At 35.1% G+C, this 19895-nt stretch overlaps 1 protein-coding gene across 2 annotated transcripts in view; it reads left to right on the forward strand.

The window, feature by feature from the left end:
• The window catches only part of LOC102279636 (SAM domain-containing protein SAMSN-1), a 114035-nt gene that overhangs the window by 72570 nt on the left and 21570 nt on the right, over positions 1 to 19895 (forward strand). For both annotated transcript variants that reach the window (XM_070367678.1, XM_070367687.1), the window contains 4 exons: positions 7589 to 7660; positions 12282 to 12431; positions 16814 to 16943; positions 19603 to 19754. In XM_070367678.1, coding sequence (XP_070223779.1) covers positions 7589 to 7660; positions 12282 to 12431; positions 16814 to 16943; positions 19603 to 19754 — 504 coding nt within the window. The remainder of the gene's footprint in view (positions 1 to 7588; positions 7661 to 12281; positions 12432 to 16813; positions 16944 to 19602; positions 19755 to 19895) is intronic.

The raw sequence follows: 19895 nt of genomic DNA on the forward strand, positions 1-19895 counted from the left end.
AAGATAACACAATACACATTTATATTGAAACATTTGTTGTACTAAAATAAATTTAGAAACCAAAACTTTATTTTCTTCTTAAATTTGTCCATACCTCTAAACAAACATGACCTAAGCGATGTTAATGATATCTTTAAAAATTGGTTCCTTAGAAAGTTATGCAACCATTAATTTTTAAGACTATCTATTAAAGAACAGTTTTGGGTTCACAGCAAATTGAGAGGAAGATACAATTTTCCCGTGTGCCCCTCTTATCCCCACACCTTATTAACTCTTTGTAAATTATTTTTTGGCTTTTATATAGGTACCTTTGGTTCTTTTATTAACCCAACATTTTATTTGGAAAATTTGAAGCATATGTAAACACAGTTTAGTATAATCTACCCCATGTATGCATCACCTAATTAATCATTAAATAACAAGAGGTCACATGTCTTCTTTATGCCCACATACTTCCTGCCCCTCACTAGATTATTTTGAATTACAAAAAAAAAAATTTCCTTAATAACATCATATAGTTACTTATTTAAAAATTTCCTCAGTTGTCTCCTGGATGTTTTTGCTAAAATACTTTACTTGATCTAAACACAATCCACGGATTATATCGTAGTTGATACAATGCTTAAACATTCTTAATTTATACTTTCCTTCTCCTCCTTTCTTTCTTTCTATTGATTGGTTGAAGAAACTGGGTTATCTGTCCGGTAGATTTTCTCATTGCCTAAACTTTTCTGATTGACATCATATTGTTGGTGTCCTTTGGTATGCTCCTCTATCTTATTTGTTGTGACCTGCTAGTTAGATCCAGAAGCTTGGTGTGATTGCACTTTTTTTTTTAAGAATATTTCATTAATGATATTAGATGCTTCCATGATGAAGCACATATTCTGGTTCATTCCTTTTGTGATTTTAGTGGCCACTGACGATCGTTGCCTAGACCCATTATTGCACTGCCATCTATAGTGTCACTTCATTATTTTAGACCCAGTCACTTGTCTTATTCATTTTTAAAAATTTCCTATGTATTTAGTTTCTGTCTCCTCCTACAGTGATACTATTGCATGGATAGATAAATAGGTTGTCTGATGTGTATGCTCAGTCATGTCCAACTCTTTGCGACCCCACTGACTGTAGCTTGCCAGGCTCCTCTGTCCATGGAATTTTCCAGGCAAGAATACTGGAGTGGATGGCTATTTCCTACTTCAGGGGATCTTTCCAACCCAGGGATGGAACCCTTGTCTCTTGTGTCTCCTGCATTGACAGGTGGATTCTTTACCACGTTCCACCTGGGAAGTCCCATTATTGCATTAGGGACTTACAAAATGGTATGTAATTTCATCACTTAATTGATTAGCTAGATTATACACACACATATACATGGAGAGAAAAAATTTCCCTAATTAAGTATCTTGTTACTCTAAAATATGTTTCATACAAGAAGGACAGATTAAATATTTGTCTTTCCTTTTATTTGTCAGTTTTAATAATCTGGATGCAACATTTCAAAAGTAACAGCTGGTGTTTTTCTTTTGAGTTAGTATCATTATGAACTCATGAATTCAGACATATATATTTCAAGGTACTTCAGTTATTATTCTTACTGATACTCCACTTGTCCCATATTTGGATACAATTTATCACAGGGACAATATTTTTAATATGGCCATTGTGTTGTTTTGGCATGGCCCCAGAGTCTTTGAAAGCCTCCCTGCTTTATGGTATGACAAGATTAAAAATTTGAGAATATAGACTAAGAAGTCTGATTTCAAATATCATTAACACCATTATTTTCATTATCCCTTAACATATCCACTTATATATACTTATATCATTAATAATGGTGTGAATACTGAAAACAGGTTAAAATTAAAAACTTTTTTCCTTCCAGCTTTATTGAGATATAATTGGCATATAGCACTGTGTAAGTTTAAAGTGCACAGCATAATGATCTGACTTACATACATCATGAGATGATTATCACAATAAGTTTAGTGAGACTCATCATATCATACAGATATGACACAAAAATTTAAAAACTATTTTCCTTGTGATGAGAACTCTTAATTTTTGTATATAACACACCACAGTGTTAGTTATTTTTATCATGTTGTACGTTACATCCCTAGGACTTATTTATCTTATAACTGGAAGTTTGTGCCTTTTGACTACCTTCATGCAGTTCCCCGTCTCCCCGCCTCCTACCTCTAGTAACCACAGTCTAATCTCTTTTTCTGAGTTAGTTTCTGAAGTATAATTGACCTACATGCTTGTGCGTGCTCAGTCAAGTCCCACCTTTGCGACTCCATGGACTGTTGCCTATCAGGCTCCTCTGTCCATGGCCTTTTTCAGGTAAGAATCCTGGAGTGGGTAGCCATTCCTCCTCAAGGGGATCTTACTGATTCAGGGATCGAACCCACATCTCTTGCATTTCCTGCATCGGCAGGCAGATTTTTTTCACCCCTGAGCCACTGGGGAAGCTAATTGGCCTACACCTTTATGTTAATCCCTGGTGTACAACATGATTTAATATTTCTTTCTTTTTTTTTTTAATTTTATTTTTAAACTTTACATAATTGTATTAGTTTTGCCAAATATCAAAATGAATCCACCATAGGTATACATGTGTTCCCCATCCTGAACCCTCCTCCCTCCTCCCTCCCCATACCATCCCTCTGGGTCATCCCAGTGCACTAGCCCCAAGCAACTGGATTTAATATTTCTATGTATTTCAACATTATCAACACACTGTCTAGTTAGCATTTGTTACCATATGAAGACACTACGCTATTATTGAATGATTGCCTCTATTTCACAATTTCACTCATTTCTTTTTTAACTGGAAATCTGTACCGCTTGATCTCCCTCATCTATTTCTCTCATCATTCCACTCCCACCCATCTGGAAATCACCTGTTTGTTCTTTGTATGTATGATTATTTCTGTTTTGTTGTGTTTGTTCATTTGTTTTGGATTTTTAGATTCCATATGTAAGTGAAATCATACAGTATTTGTCTTTCTTTGTCTGACTTATTTCAATTTAAAAAATACCCATTAGGTCCATCCACATTGTTGCAGATGGCAAGATTTCCTTCTTTTTTATTTCAGTGTGTGTGTGTGTGTGTGTGTGTGTGTGTATTTGTATACCACCTCTTCTTTACCCATTAATATATGAATATATACTTACGTTACTTCCACATCTTGGTTATTATAAATAATGCTGCAATGAACAAAGGGACACATGTATCTTTTCAAATTAGTGTTTATGTTTACTTTAGATTAATGCCCAGGAGTGAAATTGCTGGATGGTATAATAGTTTTATTTTTAAATTTTTTGAGGAACGTCCTTACTGTTTTCCAATGTGGCTGCACCGGTTTACAATCCCACCAAAAGTGCACAATGGTTCCCTGTTCTCCCCATCTTTGCCCAAACTTGTTATTTGCTGTCTTCTGACAATAGTCATGTGACATTATCAAATGTCAAATGGTTTTGATTTGCATTTCCCTGATGATTAGTGATATTGAGAAGCTTTTCATGTGCTGCTGTTGGCCATCTGTATGTCTTCTTTGGAAAAATATCTACTCGGGTACTCTTTCCATTTTTTTAATTGGGTTTCTAGGAGGGGAGTTGATGCTGACTTTTATGACTCCTTTGTATATTTCTGATATTAATCACTTTTTGGATACGTCATTTGCAAATATCTTCTCCTGTTCAGTATACAGCCTTTTTGTATTGTCGATGATTTCCTTTGCTATGAAAAAGCTTTTTAGATTTATGTAGTCCCATTTATTTTTGTTTTGTTTCCCTTGTAGGAGTAGACATATCCAAAAAAATATGTTGCTAAGATCAATGTCAAAGAATATACTGCCTATGAGTTCATCTAGTAGTTTTAAGATTTCAGGTCTTACATCTAAGTCTATGATCTGTTTTGAGTTTAGTTTCTTATGCACTGTAACAAAATAATCCAAATTCATTCTTCCGCATATAGCTTTCCAGTTTACCAATGCCATTTGTTGAAGTAGCTGTCTGTTCTTCATTGTATATGCTTGCTCCTTTCATTGTAGAATTGACCATTTAGTGTGGTGTACTTTGGGCTCTCTATTCTGTTACATGAATCTATGTGCTTGTTTTTGTGTCTATACCATACTATTTTGACTACTGTAGCTGTGTAGTATAGTTTCAAATCAGCCAGTGTGATTACTCCAATTTTGTTCTTCTTTCTCAAGATTGCTGTCACTATTTAAGGTCTTTTGTGTTTCTATGCAATTTTTAGAATTATTTGTGAACTCATGCAGGTCTGTAAAAAATACCTTTAATATTTTGATAGGGATTGCACTGAATTCACAGACTGCCTTGGGTAATATGGTAATTTTTGCAATATTAATTCTTCCAATAGATGAGCATGGTATATCTATTTGTAAGAGTCCTTTTCAGTTTCTTTCATGAGTGTCTAACAGTCTTCTGAGTACATGTCTTTTACCTTCATAGTCAGATTGATTCCTAGGTACTTTTCTTGGATGCAGTTGTAAATGGGATTGGAAAACTGGTTAAAATTTGTCATTTTTGTTGTTGTTCTTTAAACCATCAAATTACTGTTTTTTATTAGTTGCTTAAAATATTTCCTCTCTCTAAGCCATGAATTCAAAATAAAATTAGATTAATTATTTTTATTTGGAATTTTTAGGGATTGCCTTTATTTTTATTTAAATTTGTTTATAAATAGTTTTAAAGTCAAATCTATGAAATAAGGCATATTTAGAAAATTGTTTTTTCTCTTTTCTTTTTCTTTGCTTATTTTACCCAATTTCTCTAAGAAAGAAAATACATATTTGCCTGTATTGAAACATACAGATGTAGTTCCACTCTTAGATAAAAAGCAGTTTATTATGTACATTTTTCTATGTTTGACTTTTATCATACACACTATATCCTGGGATCATTTCACATCAGATAAGAGATATATTTCTGGGTTTTGCAGATGTACACATTTCTATTATTTGAATTTACCATATACTATTCAATCAGTCCTCTCCTGGTGAACATTGAGGTTTATAGCTTTTCTATAAAAAATTTCCATTGAATGTGGATGTGCAAATCAATTTATATTCAAGTGTATCTGTTATAGTTGTCTAGAAATGAAATTTTGGGTCAAAGGTCAATTGCATGTAATTTTGTTAGTTTTTCCAAATTATCTTACACAGGTGTGTCATTTTACAAACACATCTAACTGGATAAGGAAATACTATACAGATTTATAGTTGAAGACTAAATATAATCTAATGCCAACAGAAGCAAATAATTATCTAAAATACGAATTGCTTTTTTAAGTTACTCTTTTGTTGATATCTATTTGTTTATATAATAGCTCTGTCTTGATGGGAGCTTTGTTACAAAATAATATTTGCCAAGTCTAATCCTCTATAATTATACACTGCAAAATTATCAGTATTGAAATATATTCTCATTGGTAAAGGACTATCATCTATGAAACCAGCTTACCTCCACATGATTCACCTTTTCATTAGAAAGTTAACAAGAGTAGAAATTACACATTTGTTCATTATCCATACCTCATAGTAGACATTAGTCTTTTTTCATCATAAGCCATAGCCTATACATTATGAAACCATCTCAGAAAGTCACTTTCTGACAAGAGAATAATGACATTGTAAAAACATTATTTTAAATACTTAGATTTGCTTCTTAAGGGTTTCTTAGCATGGATTGATATTTTACTCCTCTGGCTTGAATCTGTTGAGTGATTTGTAATGAGATGACTGACAAAACTCAAAGTAATAGTTCTGAAAACCACTACTTCTCAATCTGCTTCTATTGATATAATGAGGGGAGAATTAATTTTAAAAGGTGGTGACTATTGATTACTTAATGGCAGAAGATACTGTGGAGAAGTGCTGAGGTGAGCCTATTCTGTGCCCCTCTGGGCAACCTGACCCATTATCCAGAGGTGGATAACACATTGTAACCTTCATTAATATTTAATAGGCAGGGCATAGACTGGTTATAGGCTACAAAAGTGCCCTAAGCACAGGCTCCAATAGGCCATAAGAATGCTTCAAGTATATAAAAAAGTAACAGCTTTCCCTGTGTTCAGATTGTTTATAAGCAGAACAAGAACACACTCAATTCCCTTTCGCGATTTCCGGGCAATGATGACCTGGCAGAAATGCCTACTAGGCAAGTTGAAGTGATTAATGCTCTCAGAAATCATTCTAGGTCCGTAAGCCCTGCATGAGAAGATTGTATTTTCCAGAGTAGTTTTCAATTGCAGTCCTTCTTTTTCTCTCCTCTTGCCACAAGCTGAAGGGCTTCTTCAGCAAGGGTAGCAAGTCAGCAAAAGGTGTTAATTGTGTCTAACACAGCCCTCATCCTTGGGGTGGTGTTCTGTGTCACAGTGTCTATCAAGCTCACCCCTTGTCACATGCCAGGATCTTTTTATATAAACTCATTTAAAAGAGAAACAAGGAGTTTTAAAGATAGCTAGTAGGAAGATCTGAGAATAAGAGTGCTTGCAGGGACTAAGTACCTTTGACGCCGTCTTGAACTAAAACGGTGTGTGACTTTTAAAGGACATACAAAGTTTTACAGATTACTGACTCCCATTTTTAACTTTTCTAATTATCAGGTTATTTTTCAGTACCACCAGCCTATTTTGAAAATATTATAAGCTTGAAATGAAATGAAGTTCTTAAGATAGAACATATATAAAGTCTGTAATGTCCGATATCCACCATCTCAAACAATATATAAAATTAAATAGTGAGAAAATATCAATTTTTGATTCCATGACTAAAGATTTTTGAAAAATGTCTTTAGAAGAATCATTTAGTTTGTAGTAATCAGGAATTGCTTATAATTACCTGCCTAGAATGAGTTACATAAGAATAAAAATTTAGCCTTGTAGGCAAAAAGTATCCAAGAGAACAAGGTTTCTATTAACATATTGAGCTTTCTCTCAAAACCAGTGAATGAAATGGATCTAGAGGTCTCATTGTAATTTCATGTTAAATGTGTAAAAATTCAGTTTTACCCCCAACCTAAAAGTGTGCATACCTAAATGCTCTTTTCAATTTATTAATAGGTCTGTGTATATGCTACCTTCTCTTTCTGATATCTAGTAGAGAGTTTCAAATTATCAAGGGTCAGCATTGGGAAATGCTTTTGCATTAGTTTTTTGACAAATGTGCCTCTTTATGAGGCACAATGGTTAATCTACTCAAATGCTTGCTTTTGGTTTTTTGTTTTGTTGTTTTCTATTAGTTGTCTGGTTGTCTAGCAACACATGTCATTCTTAAAAGCAAAATTAACACTATAAGTCCAAAATAATTTAATAGATTTTCTACAAGGTGCTTAACACTATATCATTAACATACAAGACACTTTATTAACTGTAAATATTAGAATGTTAATAACACACCATCAGCACCTTTAGATATTCTAGAAAGAAGAGTCTTTTTAATCCTCTATTCACAAGAGACTTGGGCTTATTAAGCCATAATCTAATATATTTAGCAGTTTTATCAATGAAAGTCACAAATCCTGTTTCTTTTGCTTTTTCTTTCCTATTTTACAGCGCAGCAGCAGTTTTGGGAACTTTGATCGTTTTTGGAATAATTCCACAGCAAAACCAGATGATTCGACTGGGGTTAGTATTCCATTCCATTTTTATGAGTGTTATACAAAGCATTATGAAAAATTATGAAGCCAATATAACTTTTGCAAATTACAGTAAGCAAAAGATATATATTTAAAATCCATAGCCTTGCATACATTTTTGTGACAAATGAACAATTATTTAGTACCTAGCACCATGCTGGGCATTAAGAGTAAAAAGCTATCTAAGAAACATTAGAGATGTTTGGGAAGGCAGAACATCAATTTAAGAAGAGAATTATAATTTAAAGTAACACATATGAAATGACATACATGTTAAATTTTAAGTAAGTTATAATTGTTTAAATTTAGGAAGTGATTAAATGGCTTCATTGGAAATTAGTTAAGGAGAGCATAGGCTGCTCTGCTCATTTACACTTTCACACCTTTGTACACATTGAAATGGTGGTGACCATTTAACCATGAAATCAGCAGTGACCATTCCATGAGTGTGTTCGTGCTAAGTCCCTTCTTCAGTCGTGTCTGACTCTTTGCAACCCTATGGACTGTAGCCCACCAGGCTCCTCTGTCCATAAGATTCTCCAGGCAAGAATATTGGAGTGGGTTGTCATTTCCTCTTTCAGCGGATCTTCCTGACCCAGGGATCTAACCCATGTCTCTTACGTCTCCTGCATTGAGGTAGATTCTTTACCACTAGTGCCACTCGGGAAGCTCCATATACATTTACAAACCATGAACACCTTAAAGTGTAGCTTAAGAAAAGCTTCCTATAAGCTTATTGACATCATCATCATCACTACATTTAATTGAGCACTTACCAGGAAGTAAGCACAACATTAAGCACTTTACCTAACTGTAAGTAGGAAATATTATTATTTTTATTTTATCATTGAAGAAATATGTTTGAACAAAATTACTTCTAAATCATACATGTCATAAATGACAAAGGCAGAAAGCGAGATCTTGTCCAAAGTTTGCTATTCTGTTATACTATCTCATAAGTCATGGGCCAACTGTAAAAACTGATTAAAGAAGGAATAACAACTAATAAAATAGTAGAGAGGAGGGATATATACTGAGAAAAGTGAAAGTATATATTTATCATTGAACCTGATTTATGTATTCATGTGGTAGATTTGTTTTAGATCAATAGGCTTTAGATATTATTCACATCTTATTCATTCTAGATATTGCATTATTATTTTTTACAAAGAATTTTCTTTATCATGTCTAATTTCTCAGAATATCTTTCAGATTCCTATAGTGTATCTATCTATATTATCTTTAAATATGTTTATTTCAGCAACAGATATTCTAGACAAAAGTAGAAAGAAAATGACATATATTACTTCTTTATAAATACCTCTGTTAACACATATATATGTACATGTGTGCATACTATATCCCTTTATATGTATATATACATTACATATATCTTATTTTATTCACCTATACATTTATACATATAAACTTATGAATAAACCTTTATAGCTACATGGATATAAATATATAAAATTGTATGTAACTTTATGGTCTATCAACACTTACATAATTGTAAATAATACAATGCAAATAATGAGAAACCCTATACAATTTTTACAAATAGTGAGAAGCCTTATACAACACAAATAGTGAGAACCCAAATGTATTTCTTTTACAAATGGTATACAGTGAGAAGACTGATATAATTTTTTTAGCATGAGGGATTTCCTGTTGATCTTTTTTTAAATCTTTATTTTAAATTGAAGTGTAGTTGATTAACACTGTTGTGTCAGTTTCAGATGCAGGGCAAAGTGACTCAGTTATACATATATTAGTATCTTTTTTTTTCAAATTATTTTCCTATTTAGATTGTTATAGAGGAGAATTCCCTGTGCTATATGGTAGGTCCTTGTTGGTTACCTATTTTAAATAACAGTGTGTACATGTCAGCCCCAAACTCCCATATTGTATAATCCTATACTTTCTATAATCCTATGTAGGTATATTTACTGTTATTAAGTTTTTATTCTAGAGTTGACCTATAAAAGTTGCTCAGGCTCATTCAAACTTATTGATTAGTAATGGTGGCCTAGCAATTTGTGAGAGAATTTAATGAACTTGATAAAGCAGTTTGTACATTTTTTAGCAAACTGTCATTCACTCATTCAATAAATGTGTATTGAGCATCTACTTGAGTATCTCCCTTAGGTGCTCAGAAAGTACTGTTACAATACAGGTGAAAATCCTTACTTCATGAAGCCTAGAGTCTAGGGGGAGACAGACTTTAAAACAACAACAACAAAAAAAACCCATAAGTAAGTATATAAATAAACTGAGATTCAGGCTATGAAAGAGAAAAGCACAGAAAAATATTGAAATTAAATATATGTCAACAGAGTCTCCTCAAAGCTTCTGTAAATAATTATGGAAAAGCCTGAAATTAAAAATATTTATGGCCCTTTTTTGAAACTTAGGCAATGGTAAGTTAACACAGATAGTAATAAACTAATATATTTTCTTATTTTAGTTTATAGCTTTACAATGAAGATAGAAAAAGTTTAAGTAAAGAGAAAATAAAAGGCCTAACACTAAAATTTTTAAGTAGTTCCAAGTTGTATTTTATTCAGTGCTTCAGTTGTATTTTATTCAGGCAAAGATTCAGGCAAAGAATCTTTGCCTTTATAACCCTGAATGTAGACATTAATAAAGTGCAATGAGGACTTAAATTGGCTGTCCATTCATATTTATCATAGGCAATTTGGGGTAACATGTGAAGTAAAACATAATATTTATTAACAATGATGTTAACTATGTGGTTACACCTTCATATTAAAATATTCAAGTTCACTAAACAGACGTTTCCCATGATTTTTTATATTCAGGGAATGACTGGCCACCCACCTATTGGAGATGGTGGACAGTACTAGACTAGATGACCTTCAAGGGTCCTTTCTTGCAAATCTGGGATATGATGTATATGTCACCCAAAAATGTCCTCCAAGGGAAAAAAATGCCAAAGTTCTACGTAAGAAGTTCTATTTATTAAAAACTATTGAGGGTCAGTTATGTTCTTGGAAATATTTAGATGCTCAGGATGAATAAAGCAGATAAAGTCTCAAGTCTCACGGAGCATATATCATAGTGGGAGACACAGGCAGTAAAATATAAAGAACAAACAAATATATTATTGGATACTGTTAAGTGCTTAGAAGAAGAATAAATCATAGTAAACGTACAGGGAGCGTGGACATGTGTGGGCTATTGCAAATGGGGTGATCAGTCAGAAAATTTCCCTTCCATTACTTGGCATGTGGGTGGAAACCTGGATGAATGAAGGAAGACATTTGTAGATATCTGGTGGAAGCCAATGGCTGAAACCAGTACAAACATCGGTGGGAATATGAAAGAGAAACGGCAGAGGGACTAGTGTGGCAGTACTCAGTTACAGTTGTTTCAAATGTTAGCATGTATCAAAGTCACTTGTAGAGTTTGTTAAAACACAAATTGGCCCCAAGTGATTCTGTTGCTACTGGTCTTAGAACCACATTTTGAGAATCATTCCTATAGTGAACAAGAAAAATTTGAGAAGTAGCAAGGGGTGAGATGGTTTGAATTCTTTATCTCATATACACTGTATACAATGTAATATATATATTATATTATGGGCTTCCTTGGTGGCTCAGTGGCAAAGTATCTGCCCACCAATACAGAAGATGTGGATTCAATCCCTGGGTAGGAAGATCCCCTGGAGAAGGAAATGGCAAACCACTTCAGTATTCTTGCCTGGGAAATCCCAGGCACAGAGGAGACTGGGGGACCACAGTCTATGGAGTACAAAAGAATCAGACACAATCTAGTGACTAAATAACAACAATATTATATTGCAATATGTATTATAATAATTGCATTATATCACATTATATTATGTTGTTATAGAGCCTTGTGAGCTGTAAACATTGTTTTATTCTGAGTTAGATGAGAAATCACTGGTTTAACAAAATTCTTAATAGGCAAAAATCAGAAGCAGTCTAAATAGAGATTTGATTAGTATGTGGAATACATAAAGATCTCTGTTCTAATGGCGGGAACAAGTTCATAATTAATGTTACTTGAGAATGTTGGAAATGTGCACGTATTCATAACCTGTAAGATGGAAAAACTGCAGTTTCTCTGTGGATTTAATTAACTCCAAAATTTTAAAAATAACCATTACCATTTCAATTTATAAGAAGCAAGAAGGTATGTTAGTACCTGTTCAGCATGGATAGATGCTGCAGCCTTTCTAAGGCCTCCAAAAAATATCTCTCATCTAAGTAGATATTCACTCATCATGCTTGGCATTTTTTTTCTATTTTGTCCATCTCATAAACAGGAAGGACTAAAGTAATTCTACTATACATCTATTAAAATGTAGCTAAAATTATCTTTAATAATATCAGATGTGAAGCTCATGTTTTTCGATAAAAAGTTTTACTTTCTGAGTCTGTAATACAGGTAACCAGAGCTAGACAATTTTAAAAATATGCATTATTTTCATTTTGTTTGAAATTTTGAACACTGCTACACAGAATGTACAGGAAGCCCACAAATTTGGAATCTTCTAATGATGTTTTCAGATCAATGCTTTTCATTGCTTCATTATTTTGTCTTTTGTAAACAATTATAACTAGGTATGCGAAGGGGAACCCATAAATGAAAGTGGAGAACAAAACAAAACTTCACATAATGGAGCAAGTTTAGGTAAAAAAATGAGAGCTATTTCCTGGACAATGAAGAAAAAAGTGGGCAAAAAGTACATCAAAGCCCTTTCTGAAGAAAAGGTAAGCGTCCTCTGTTAATCATTTGTATTTTTCTATTAATGTATTTCTTAAAATACGGAACAGGTTTTTCTAGATATAGAAGTACTTGGTAGCTTATGAAGGACTTCAATATACTTTTTTCCTTGATAATTTTGCCCAGAAGTTGGGTGGAAGACAGTATTATTGTTCACATTTTAATAGAGGAAACAAGAGGGTCAGAAAAATCCCGCATGTTGTATGTGAGGAACATAGATCATTTATGTTGGAACAAACAGTAATACTTCATTTCTTTTCGTTAGCAAATGATACTCTGTTTTATAGATAGGCTTCATTTTGTTGATCGTTTCATCAGTTGGTGAACATGTGGGTCGCTTTCACTTGGGGGCTATATTAAATACTGCTGCCATGAATGTCTTTGTTCAAGATTGTATGTGGAAAAATTCTTCATTTCTCTTGGTTACATGGTAACTCTGTCTGATACTTTGAGAAGCTGGCAAAGTATCTCCTAAAGAGATTACATCATTTTACAGTCCCACTACCAGTGTGCAAGAGTTCCAATTTCTCCACATGCTTGTCAACACTTGTTACTGTCTGTCTTTTTTATGTTAGTCTTTCATAATGGGTAGGAAGAGAATTATTGTACTTTGATGTGCATTTCCCTGGTGGCTTATGATGTTGAGAAACTTTTCATGTGTTATTGGCCATTTGCATATCTTCTTTTGAAAAATGTTTATTCAAATATTTTACCTGTTTTTTTAATTAGGTTGTCTTTTTATTGTTGACGTTTATGATTTTTAAAACAATATATTATGATACAAATCCTTTATGAGATACGTGATTTGCAATATGATATACTTTCTCCCATTTGTGGATCGTATTTTCACTTTCCCGATGGTGTCGTTTACAGCACATATGATTATAATTTTGAGTAGCCCGATTTATTTTTCCTCTCATCAGTTGTGCTTTTAGTGTTATATCTAAGAAACCATTGCTTGATCTAAGGTTACAAAGATTTACTCCTGTGTTTTCCTCTAAGAGTTTTATACTTGTAGGTATTAAAATTTGGTGTATCGCCCATTAATTTTTCTACATGGTGTGTGGTAGGAGTCCAACTTCATTCATTTGAATGTGGATATTCAGTTATCCCAACGCTTCTTATTGAAAAGGCAATTATTTCCCCACTGTATTGCCTTGGCATCTTTGTTGAAAAATGAACTGATCATAAATATATGGATTTATTTATGGGCTCAGTTCTATTCTGTTGATCTATATGTCTTAGAGCTAGTCTGTTTTTAACCCACTTCAACAGGATTTCTCTCCCAGTACTCCATTCAAACAATAGAATAGTCACGGTCAGTATTAACCTCTGTGTTGCCAAATCAAATGGTCACCTTTCTTTCTTCTTACATACTTCTCAGCTGTGTCTGATGCAAGTGATGACTTCATTACATATGAAACATTCTCTTTTACGATTTCTTTGGGCATTCTTGTTTTCCTTCTTTCTCGTAGTTTCCTGTCTTGGCTATGCTTTCTTTCCTGTCCTTCTAAATATTGAGTCTTCCTGAGGCTTGTTCCCAGATGCTTTACTCAGTTTAGTCTTTCTAAGTGATCTCATTTTGTCTCATGACTTTGTTTTTCACAATTACATCTCTAGCTATGATCTCTTTGCTTATCTGTTATACAACCAGTTGCTTATTTGATATTATCACTTAGATGCATAATAGATATCTAGAACTTGATATCCCTAAAATGGAATTACTGACTCTCTATGCTGTACAAAGACTTTGTTTCTTGTCCAGTCTTCCAAGTAAAAGCAAAACTGTACTAATGGTAGATGTTGGAAAGAAAGGAAGGGGAACAGAGAGAAAGAAGGAGAAGGAAAGGAAAAAAAGAAGAAAGCCTATCAGTTCAGTTCAGTTCAGTTCAGCCGCTCAGTCGGGTCCGACTCTTTGCGACCCCATGAATCGCAGCACGCCAGGCCTCCCTGTCCATCACCAACTCCCGGAGATCACCCAAAATTCATTCTTTCTCCCACTCTTCATAGCAATTAATCAGCATATCCTTCTAGTTTTAACCCCAAAGCATATCTAAAAACTCTTAACATCTCCATGTAAGTTATTTCTGCTTTAGATTAAGTAAACGACCTCTCTTGCCTAGATTACCTAATTGGTTTCCTTTCTTTCACTCTTTCCTCCATAAAAGCCACTCTCCACATGAAAGCCAGAAAGATATTTGAAAAGTCAAGTTCTGAAATTAAAATTTTACAGTACCAGTTAAAATTTTACAGTACCAGTTAAAATTTTACAGTACCAAAATGCATTCCCTTACTATGATGTGTTCATTACAGTCCTCTGAGAAGTAGACCCCAAGAAAGGAATAGACACACCAAAGACTTACTGGAGAAAATGCCTGTGAAGGATAAAGAAGAGAAAGAAAAAATGAGCTAGAAAATCCTTTAGAATAAAATGCAAGTCTGATAACTATAAAAGGAGACAAAGAAAGAAGAAGGATCATTCAAATCTCACACTTCAGCACTGTTTTAAGAAAGATTTGGCCAGATTGATAGGAAGTCCTCGACCCCAAGGTTTTCATTAAAGAAGCCCCACATCCCACCAGCATGGACTCAAATGGTAGCCCCACTATTTAAGTCATTGGTACATGGCTTCCTTGCGAACACAGTGGTGAATACAGAGGGCCAGTAGTTAGGGATGTCAGTAAAGAAGGGTCCCACAGCAAGAGATCTGAGTATCTGAAGGGTCCAACAGCAAGAGATTTGCATGGTCACTTCAAGTGGCTTCAGAAGTTCCTTCTGATCTGGCTCCAGTCTACTTCTCTGAGCTCATACCCTAATACTCTCCTTGCTCTCACTCAGCTCCAGCTATACTGGCCTTGTTGTTTTCCTCTGCATGTGTGCATGTCCAGTTGCTTCAGTCATGTCTGACTCCGCAACCCCGTGGACTGTAGCCTACCTGGCTCCATTGTCCATGGGATTTTCCAGGCAAGAATACTGGAATGGGTTGCCATTTCCTCCTCCAGCGGATCTTCCTGACCAGGAGATGAAACTGTCTGCCTGCACCTCCTGCTTTGCATGTGGATTCTTTACCTGCTAGCCCCCTGGAAAATGCTTTCCTCTGCATAACTCAAGTTAATTCTTTGTTTAGCTATTTTGTTCCTGCTATTTCTTTTGAGTGGGATACTATCTCCAAATCTTCATATAAGTCACATCGTCTTATCATTCAGATCAATAATGCTGACTCTGTTAGCATTTGGAGGAGGTCTTTGGTGGTCCCTCTAAATCAGTCAACCTTCCTCCAAACCTAATCTGAATACCTAAACCTTTCACTTCATCCCGTTTTATTTCCTTCATAGCACTTATTCTCTGAAATTGTCTTGTTCATTTTGTTTACACAAACCTCCCCAAAGAGTACACATGCACACACATGCATGCACACACACGCACACAGCCTAAGAATGTACCTAAAATGTACCTTATTAAAGGTAGGACCCTGAATCTTGTTTACCATGGTATCCTCAGTTCCCCCAAACAATGCCAGTTGCTTAGAAGATGTTCTACAGGCTTGTACTGAATGATTGAACAAATGAATAAAGGAATGGATAAAAGCAGAGAATCAAACTAAGCATATATCATATGTTTATTCTGAAGTTTTATCAATGTTTAGAAATGCTAAAAAATGAGGAATATTGAATTATATTTTAATGAGCATTAAGAAATTCATAGGTTTTGTTGAAACTATCTAAATATGGAAAACATTTGAGGTGTTTTCAAGCAGATGTAATTTCTTTTGAGATTGTCTGTCTTTCCTAATTTTATGCAAGATTTGCTTTTCACTTGACTAGGTGGCAAGCACCGTATGAGATTTGTAAAGCTTCTTAGATAAGCTTTGCTTTAGAATTGCAAAGTGTGCATGTTTTATTCATATCTAGTGATCTGGTAGGGTGCAAATAAGTGACATGAAGCAACTACGCAGAGTTTAAACTTGTAATATCAGATCTCAAAGGATTAGTAATGGTGGTAAACAGATGATAAGAAGAACAGGAAGAAACAAAAGCACTTTAACAGATAAAGCATAAATGTTAATAAACCTAACATTTCTGATTAAATAGTCTTGGTATGATATTCATTCTAATTACAAAAATAAACTGGATAATTTCAGTTAAATTCCAAAATGTGGACTGTTTCAGCTAAAGAATTTTTCCAAGAATACCAAAAAACGTTTTGCTAGAAATTGAGCTAAGGATTAATGACACTCATATTTGATGCTGATGTATTCCTAAGTATTTTGTTGCTAAAGTATTGTCTTGTTTGCTAAATCAATGCACACAGTGAAAGTCTCCAAGGAAATCAGTTCTTTGCACTTAACTTCTGATATGATTTTCTGAAGGATGAGGAAGATGGAGAGGATACCCTCCCATACCGGAACAGTGACCCCACGCTTGGAACCCACATTGAGAAGATCTCCCTCAAAACCAGTGACTCCTTGGACAGTCTCTACAGTGGGCAGAGCTCATCAAGTAAGGCTATAGAAAAGTGACAAGATGGGAGATCTGGGCTGAGTAACTAAAAACAACGAATTGATTTCTCTCAGGCTTGTGAAAATAGCAACAAGCTTCCAGCTATTTGATTAGCATGTTGAATCTATGGAATTGCTATTATTTAAAATAATACATAGTATATTAGGATTACGGAATACTTTGAAAATTTTAGCACTGTGGTCAGCAGGGCTCTTAGGATAGGCCTTAAAAAGATCACATTGGGTGATTAAATCTGAATCCTACAATATAGTATGCTGGAGAGAACTAGCATTATTTTGAATCCAGATTTTTTAAAGTAATTGAAATATTCAGAAAACCAAAATCCTGTTCTCTGCCTTTTTTCCTTCCCTTTCTCCATACCCCACTTACTCCTTCCTTTCCTCTTCTCTTCCTTTCTTTCTCCCTTCTATCTTACTACCTCTCCCTTCTTCCCTGTCTTTCTTTCTTTTTCTTTTATTTTTTCCCATTTTTTATTTATTTCTTCCCTATCCTTCCCCTCTCACTATTTCCTTCCTTTCCTTTTTTTTGTCTGGAATATTCTGAAAAGAACAGGACATTTGCATCAATTCTAGGTATCCATCCAGCATTAGGGAGTAAAAAGTGAAGTGGTATATAAATACTAAATAGTAGGAATATCACCAATTAGGTAGGGCTTCCCAGGTGGTGCTAGTGGTAAAGAACCCACCTGCCAATGCAGGAGACATAAGAGACGCAGGTTTGATCTCTGGTTGGGAAGATCCCCCTGGAGGAGGAAATGGCAACCCATTCCAGTATTCTTGCCTGGAGAATCCCAAGGACAGAGGGCCCTGGGGGGCTATCATTCATAGGGTTCCTAAGAGTGATACACAAACGAGAGACTGAGCACATATCAATTAGGTGACAAAAAAGAATCAGCATGTGTTCAATAAGAATTTTCTAAAAAAATATCATTTTAACAAAGAAGTCACTCAGGCTTCAGTCATATGTCCTGCTACAATATTTTAATGAAACTATTGATACTACAGGATGCCTTGTAAATTTTTTATATGTATACTGTTTTATATCTTTTGAATCTTTTCAGGGCTTTTAAATGGTTTTTTGCAAAGTTTATTTTCCATTCCATTCTAAATCAGCTGCTTCTGTTATTTGAAGATGGATCACAAAGACCAGATGTTGAAAATATCCTGAATTTTATTCCTGCTTGCCTATTGGCTGTAGAATAGCTATTTTGTGAAGTAAAAGCTAATACAGAAACATTTGAAGGGTATATTTTGAATGTGTGAAATTCAGATATCATTAGTATTCATTTCTGCTGGAAGTTTTAAAATTCAAAATTGTGGGTGCCAAATGTGGGTAGAATTTTATTAACTTTAATATACCATGAAAAGCCAGGGCCTGAAGTAGTCATGGACGAGAGGATAAGGGAAATGGGAGTCCACTTAGCCATTATCAAACAGAGGTTAATATCTGTGACTAGATGCAACTCACTTTTTTTTTTACACCAGTCCATATAAAAAATGAGGGCTTCCCTGGTGGCTCGGACAGTAAAGAATCTGCCTGCAATGCAGGGACCTGGGTTTGATCCCTGGGTTGGAAAGATCCCCTGGAGGAGGGAATGGCAACCCACTCCAGTATTCTTGTCTGGGGAATTCCATGGGCAGAGGAGCCTGGCAGGCTATAGTCCATGGGGTTGCCAAGAGTCAGACACGACTGAGCGACTTTCATTATATAAAAAATGAAGCATCCCTAGGGATCTTTATCTTATTTCTACACGTATTTGAATGAATGGTAGAGATACTGGGCCTGCTCCCTCATGAAACAGAGCACCAAAGGACCGCACCAAAGGAAAAAGAGAGGTGACGACTGAGAGTGGTAGGAGACTCAGAGTAACCGCCCCTGTGAACCATTCTTGCCCCTAGGCAGCAAATACGAAATCTATTTTTTTTCCCCCCTTGAGGTTCCAGATCAGAAAGGAAGAGGACCAGAGAACAAGGTTTTGGAGCCGTTTTAATAGCCCAGTTTAGAACAGGTTTGAACCATTTAGGAGTATAGATATTATAACACACTTTCTCTTTCCCTGTCATTCACACTACAAGCAAAAATGCTACCTTTTATACATAGAGGTGTTGTCTCAGAATGGCTTTTGGTACACAGGAGGAAGTCTGAAACACCATTTTTGCTACATCATAGTAAGTTGTAGGAAAATTTGTGGCTTATGCTTTGACCATTCCTGATCAACAGCACACAAAAATCAAACTGTTATTATAGGCTTCTGTCTTTGTTTACATGTACAAAATTCATTATCTGCCTTGTACAGGGCATTAGGGCTATATACTTCCTGCGTCTTTGGCAAGTAGCCAATGCTCAAAGCACTGTGCTACTGGATCAGATCAGAGAGGCCGAAGTAAGAGAGTGCTTGAATTGGTGGTTGAGGAAAGAAGGATCAGGTTGACTGAATAAAGATCAGAAATGGCTCAGGACAGAAGTCACTGATGGAGAAGGACTGGGAGCAAAAATAAGCAGTCAGTCACTTAGAACCCCCGCAGGAGGCTGGCATCCAATTGTTCAGCATTGTTTCTGCTTAGTTATGTCCAGGTGACGGTTCAGAATGTTATGAACCTTCAATGAGAACTGTAAATGTCTGCTTTGCTTTCATCAGGTGGAATAACAAGTTGTTCAGATGGTACAAGTAACCGGGACAGCTTTCGACTTGATGATGACAGCCCCTACTCTGGACCATTCTGTGGCCGTGCCCGAGTACACACCGATTTCACACCAAGCCCCTATGACACTGATTCCCTCAAAATCAAGGTGTGTGCATTCTGTATGGTTTGTCTATGGCTGGGTGTATGATCTCTTTCAGGAAGTACAAGTATGGGGAACTAGGGATGAGTGTATCTTCCCAAGAGGAGAAATGAGGACTGGTTTACTGTGGCAGGAATTCAAACAACA

Source organism: Bos mutus, chromosome 1 (assembly GCF_027580195.1).
Source record: "Bos mutus isolate GX-2022 chromosome 1, NWIPB_WYAK_1.1, whole genome shotgun sequence".
NCBI classification, from domain to species: Eukaryota; Metazoa; Chordata; class Mammalia; order Artiodactyla; family Bovidae; genus Bos; species Bos mutus.